General features: G+C 42.7%; 2 protein-coding genes across 2 annotated transcripts; one reads left to right on the top strand and one right to left on the bottom strand.

Annotated features, from left to right (window-relative positions):
- On the bottom strand, window positions 1-1,218 carry SS1G_12559 (hypothetical protein; the record flags this gene model as incomplete). The annotated part of the gene is made up of 2 exons (XM_001586522.1): window positions 1-942; window positions 1,030-1,218. 2 exons carry the CDS (start codon window positions 1,216-1,218, stop codon window positions 1-3), a joined length of 1,131 nt encoding a protein of 376 aa, XP_001586572.1.
- Window positions 1,219-1,781: 563 nt separating this feature from the next.
- SS1G_12558 (hypothetical protein) lies at window positions 1,782-4,613 on the top strand (the record flags this gene model as incomplete). The annotated part of the gene is made up of 1 exon (XM_001586521.1): window positions 1,782-4,613. The coding sequence occupies one exon, from the start codon at window positions 1,782-1,784 to the stop codon at window positions 4,611-4,613; it is 2,832 nt and encodes a 943-aa protein (XP_001586571.1).
- Between the last annotated feature and the right edge of the window lie 1,560 nt (window positions 4,614-6,173).

Genomic DNA, 6,173 nt, shown 5'->3' with positions numbered 1-6,173 from the left:
TTAAATAATCTTAGTAGCGGGAACTTCCTTTGGCTCCTCTCCTAAACCCAATGGTTCAGCTCCAGGTTCAGATTCAAGCTTTAATTCCTGTGTCTTGATCGCATCCACTGTCTCAGCTTCAAGAGATTTTTTATATCCCGCTTCTGATCCACCCGTTCGTTCCATCCATGCTAATTTTTCCAGTTGTGCTTGTCTTGCCTGCTGCCAGTTTTCTTGTGGAGATTGTCTAATCCTTGTTGGTAGAACTTTTGGACCCTTTCCCATTGCGCGATGACTTTCCATCAGCGCTAGATGTTTTGCCCATCTCTCTTCTCTTAATCTCATATTTTGTTCAAGTAGCTCTCTGTTCTTCCTCTTCTTTTCTTCATTTGCTTCTTTTTTAGCTTGGCGCGCAGCTTTCCATTCGGCTTGTTCTTCGGTGCTGAGGGCTTGTTTCTTGCGGATTTCCCGATTATTGCGATCCCACGGTAATGTATCGTGAAGAACAGCTTCGCCCCATACGTCGGATCCTTCACCTGCGTAACTTGCGTCTGCGAGATCGCTCCATTTTACTTCCACAATGCCCTCTTTGCCTATTCCTTCTAAACCTATTCTCTCACTTCCATATCTAATTTCTTTTAAAACAGCGGCCATATCAGCGACAGTATTAGCTTTTTGATCATTAATCTTGCGAGAACGAAGTTTAGACGCCAAATGAGTTTTGGATTTTTGATGGTCTGTTTCGTTGGGTCCGGGGATGCGCTTGAAGAGCGGGGAAGTAGGGTCCCAGGATAATTCGTGTCGTTTGCGAAATTCGCGAAGTTTTTGGAAGGCGCTGAGGCCAGAGGAGGAGGTCCCTGGCGGAAACGTTATTAGGGCCATGGGATGCCAGTGGTCTTTGCGGAGGGCGGCGGGGCGGGTTTTTTTGCCATTGTATGGGAGTTGGGCGAGAGATGCATTGTTCTGGGGTTGTTAGTGAGTATTAAAGAGTATATGAGAGGGATTGAGTATGTGGGAAGTGGAAAGTATATGTAGAAGGGCAAGACATACATTCATTCCTTTAGTAAGTGAGTAAACAACCTGATTCGTCTGTAAATGATTGTAAACATATATTTGCTCTCCATGTTCTGGACGATTCGGTGGCTGTCTCGCAGTCACCGAGGTCGTTGATGCATATCGCACACCGGCTGTCTTGGTGACAGAATTGCCGATACAATTCCGTAGTGATGAGACACTCATGGCTGTAAAGAATGCGAATTTAGAGCTTCAAATACAGCGATGGTAATATTTCGACATCTTGAAAACCAAAATTGTCCTAGCGTCTTCTGCTCCATGTGCAAACTGTTGCCTGAAACAGATTACGTAATGTTGGGCATTTAAGTCAGGCTCTCTTCTTGATGCCCAGGGCGGGAATAACCAAGCGGCTGCAAGCGAGCCAACTTTTTGGTGTGTGGAGTCACAACGTGTGTTGACGTTTCTAGAACCTACGAGCTGATCCTAGAAGCTCATAGGACGATACCAGTAATTTCTAGGCATATCAAGAATTTAGGTCATCATATGGGTCTGAAGTAGGAGGAAATATATAAACTTCGAGTTTCTTTGTTCACCGAGTTTTGCTTTCTAGTCATCAATACAAAATCATATTCAATTCGAATCCCTTTATTCACCTGCATATAATTGAAGCTCGGAACTATACCCCGCAGCATAATTGTAAACAACATTAGAGAACTTTACTTACCTTTGAAACCATAACAACAACAACAACAAAAACACTCACATACGACTGAAAAAATACCGCAAACATGTCTACCTCTGACATGTCCTTTACGACTCGGGCGACGAAGTCCATAGAAGATGCCATGTTCAACGCAGAACAACATGGCTCTTCTCAACTTCTACCCCTCCATCTCGCCCTCGCCCTCCTAGACCCATTACCCGATCTTTCGAAAGACCAACAACAGACTATGAACGCCTCTCATGGATCTGCCTCGCAGTCACTATTCCGTCAAGTAGTAGAGCGAGCCCATGGAGATCCGCAGGCTCTTGACCGTTCACTCAAGCGCGCGGTTGTTCGTCTACCAAGTCAAGATCCTCCGCCTGAAAACGTTGCCGTTTCGCCTTCTTTTAACAAAGTTTTAAGAGCGGCGAAGGAGTTGCAGAAGACGCAGAAGGATTCGTTTATCGCGGTGGATCATTTGATTATTGCCGTTACTCAAGATCCTGCTGTTCAAACATGTTTGAAGGAGTCTAATATACCAAATATCAAGCTTCTGCAAGATGCTGTTTCGCAGATTCGGGGAACGCGGAGAGTGGATTCTAAGACGGCGGATGCGGAGGAGGAGAATGAAAATTTGAAGAAGTTTACCGTGGATATGACGGCGATGGCCAGAGAGGGAAAGATTGATCCCGTTATTGGCAGAGAAGAGGAGATTCGACGGGTCGTTAGAATTTTGTCGAGACGAACGAAGAATAACCCAGTGTTGATTGGTGAACCGGGTGTGGGAAAGACGACCGTAGTGGAGGGTTTGGCACAGCGAATTGTTAATGCTGATGTTCCGGATAATCTCGCCGCTTGCAAACTTCTCTCGCTGGATGTCGGATCAATTATCGCCGGAAGTAAATACAGAGGAGAGTTTGAGGAGAGAATGAAGGGTGTTTTGAAGGAGATTGAAGACTCAAAGGAAATGATTGTTCTATTCGTCGATGAAATGCATCTTCTCATGGGCGCTGGCGCCAGTGGTGAAGGTGGAATGGATGCTGCCAACATGCTTAAACCTATGTTGGCTCGTGGACAACTCCACTGTATTGGTGCTACCACTCTCAACGAATACCGAAAATACATTGAGAAGGATGCAGCATTCGAACGTCGTTTCCAACAAGTTTTGGTTAAAGAACCATCTATCCCCGATACCATCTCTATTCTTCGTGGATTGAAGGAGAAATACGAAGTTCATCACGGAGTTACCATTGCAGATGCAGCTCTTGTTTCTGCGGCTACTTTGGCCGCTAGATATCTTACACAAAGACGACTTCCGGATTCTGCTGTTGATCTTATTGATGAAGCAGCAGCAGCAGTTCGAGTTGCTCGAGAATCACAGCCTGAAATTATCGACTCCCTCGATCGTAGACATCGACAACTCGAGATTGAAATTCATGCCTTGTCTCGAGAAAAGGATGAAGCTTCAAAAGCTCGCTTAGCTCAAGCTAGACAAGATGCTCAAAACGTTGAGGAAGAACTTAGACCTTTACGTGAGAAGTATGAGAGTGAAAGAAAGAGAGGCAAGGACATTCAAGAAGCTAAACTCAAGCTTGATCAATTGAAGGTCAAAATGGAAGAGGCTACTCGTTTGGGTGATACTAGCAAGGCTGCTGATCTTCAATATTACGCAATTCCGGAACAGGTCGCATTTATCAGGACCTTGGAGAAAGAGAAGAAAGCTGCTGATGCGGCCCTTAGCTCGAATTCTAATCCTGATTCTGGTGGATCTCTTATCACTGATACTGTTGGTCCAGATCAAATCAACGAGATTGTTGCTCGATGGACAGGTATCCCGGTCACTAGACTTAAGGCGACTGAGAAAGATAAACTTTTGAAAATGGAAAGCGCTCTAGGAAAAATAGTTGTTGGTCAATCTGAAGCTGTTAAGGCTGTCTCGAATGCTATTCGACTTCAAAGAGCAGGACTTTCCAATCCAAACTCGCCACCAAGTTTCCTGTTCTGTGGTCCATCGGGTACTGGTAAGACACTTCTTACCAAAGCTCTTGCCGATTTCCTCTTCGATGACGAGAAGGCTATGATCAGACTGGATATGTCCGAATATCAAGAACGTCATGCACTTAGTCGCATGATTGGTGCACCACCTGGATATGTTGGTCATGATGCCGGTGGACAACTTACTGAAGCCCTTCGTCGTAAACCTTTCTCTATTCTTCTCTTTGATGAAATTGAAAAAGCAGCAAAGGAAATCCTTACAGTTCTCCTTCAACTCATGGATGATGGTCGTATTACTGATGGCCAAGGACGTGTTATTGATGCCAGAAATTGTATCGTGGTTATGACGTCCAATTTGGGTGCTGAATATCTCGATCGTCCTAATGCTGCCAATGGAAAGATTGATCCAACTACTCGCATGATGGTCGAACAAGCTCTTAAGGATTATTTCTTGCCTGAGTTTCTCAATCGTATCAATGCAACTATTATCTTCAATCGTCTCACCAGAGCTCAAATCCGAAAGATTGTCGACGTACGACTTGGGGAGATTCAAAAGAGACTAGCGAACAACGGACGAAATATTCGCATTGACTGTTCTCCTGCAGTTCTCGATTATCTCGGCTCAGCAGGTTATAGTCCTGTATATGGTGCTAGACCACTTGCCCGATTGATAGAAAAGGAAGTGTTGAATAGAATGGCAGTACTATTATTGAGGGGTGCAATTAAAGATGGTGAGACTGCGAGGGTGGTCATGAGAGACGGAAGAATTGTGGTGGAACCTAATCATCAGGGTAGTAGCGAGGAAAACAGTAGTGAGGATGATATGGATATTGATGAGGTGGATGCGAGAGAGGCTTATGGAAGGAGGGGATACAGAGATGAGGACAGGGACAGTGATGGGGATTTGGACTTGTATCAGTAGATGAACTGATTTGATTAGGAGGGGAGAATGAGAGGAAACGCAGATGAATTGTTGAGGTGGTAATTATGATGGATGATTATAATGATTATATGATGGTATGGGCGTTGGGTGTTTCTGATCTTATGATATGATATCGAATGAATGATTGGGTTAGGGTGGAATTGGAATGGGATGCAGGACTTTTCCTTTCCTTTTACATGTAGTGTGGATGTTCGAATGATAGAAAGTTAGGAGATCAAATAAGAGAGGAGAGTGTGTTTAAGTGTTAATAAGCTCTAGCATTAGGGTAGGATCAAAATTGAATTGAATCGAATATTCATACTATGGATAGGAATGATTGTGTCTTGTCTTATCTTGTGATGGGATCTGAGGTGATTTTATGGATTATGATAATTATTGAAAGACGGGTGAGAAGAGAGACTGGATTTGGAACGAAGTAATGAATGATATATCTAGATCACAAGCTCTCTATTGCATACATAAAAGCGATGAGTTGGGATTAGTAGTATTACTAAGATCCTACTTCTTTAATTATAGCTCATACACTTCTTTATACATTCTTACTCTAGATACTAGACAGATAGTCTTTTTGAGCTTTTTCTAGAATTCTTACTCGAGTGTTCGGTTGTATTTGTATGTGGTTAAGCTATGGACTGTGAGAGGAATTACGTTTAAATTTTCACGCTATTAACTGCCCAGGTGATTATTAAGTAACGGATCTTAACTTTCTAGTCTGATATGAAAGGAAGAGATGAGTTGGAAATGGAAAGGAAGTGAAGGGAAGGGAGGTGGTATTGGAAGTTGTTATGATTAAGTGTTTATTTTAATTTATTTTAAATAATTGAAATGAATAATGCTGGATAAAATAAGTATATCCTGATGTGGATTAGATTTCGGATAGGTGTAACGATACTGTACTGGAGGCAGCGGCTGCCTAAGGTTTCGTCTGGTTGGTAGTTGTGGGTTAAGGCTTTATCACTGGTATTCACTTGGAAGTGAATTCGTTACTAGATCAAGTAGAATGTAGGTAAACTAATTGATGACTAAGTTGAGCACGAAGCTCCTATACTATGAAAATAATGAATGTTTATATACTGGTCCTTTCCAGGAGCCTGCAGGAGCCTGGAGGAGCCTACGCTCCTGGGGGCTCCATCACGTGATCCCTACTTGTCCGACGTGATGGTGAATCGTGACAGATATTTACTCGGTTGATTTTTGTTAAAGTATGTAAAAATATAAAAATATCAAAATATCAAAATATCAAAATATAATTAATGTTTTTATTTATTTTCAATCTTGAGTTTAAAAGATGAAAAAATTGATTGTATTTATGTGTTACGACCAATCCTAACAGCTACTCAAGTGCCTAAGCTTATGGTCACATGACCCAATATTGTCCCACCTAGATGTTACGAGGTTTGCCGTCTAGATCACGTGAAAGTGCTCTAGGCTCTCGAGGTGGTTTATAACTCGGCGTCAAGCAGGGACTTAAGGTAATGACAATGATGATATGACAATTCGTAACTAATAGTAGAGTATACTAAATGATTGATCTTGAGC

Source organism: Sclerotinia sclerotiorum, genomic scaffold (genome assembly GCF_000146945.2).
Source record: "Sclerotinia sclerotiorum 1980 UF-70 scaffold_21 genomic scaffold, whole genome shotgun sequence".
In the NCBI taxonomy this organism is placed as follows: Eukaryota; Fungi; Ascomycota; class Leotiomycetes; order Helotiales; family Sclerotiniaceae; genus Sclerotinia; species Sclerotinia sclerotiorum.
The sequence above is the reverse complement of the archived record's forward strand: the minus strand, read 5'-3'. Positions and strand labels throughout refer to the sequence as shown.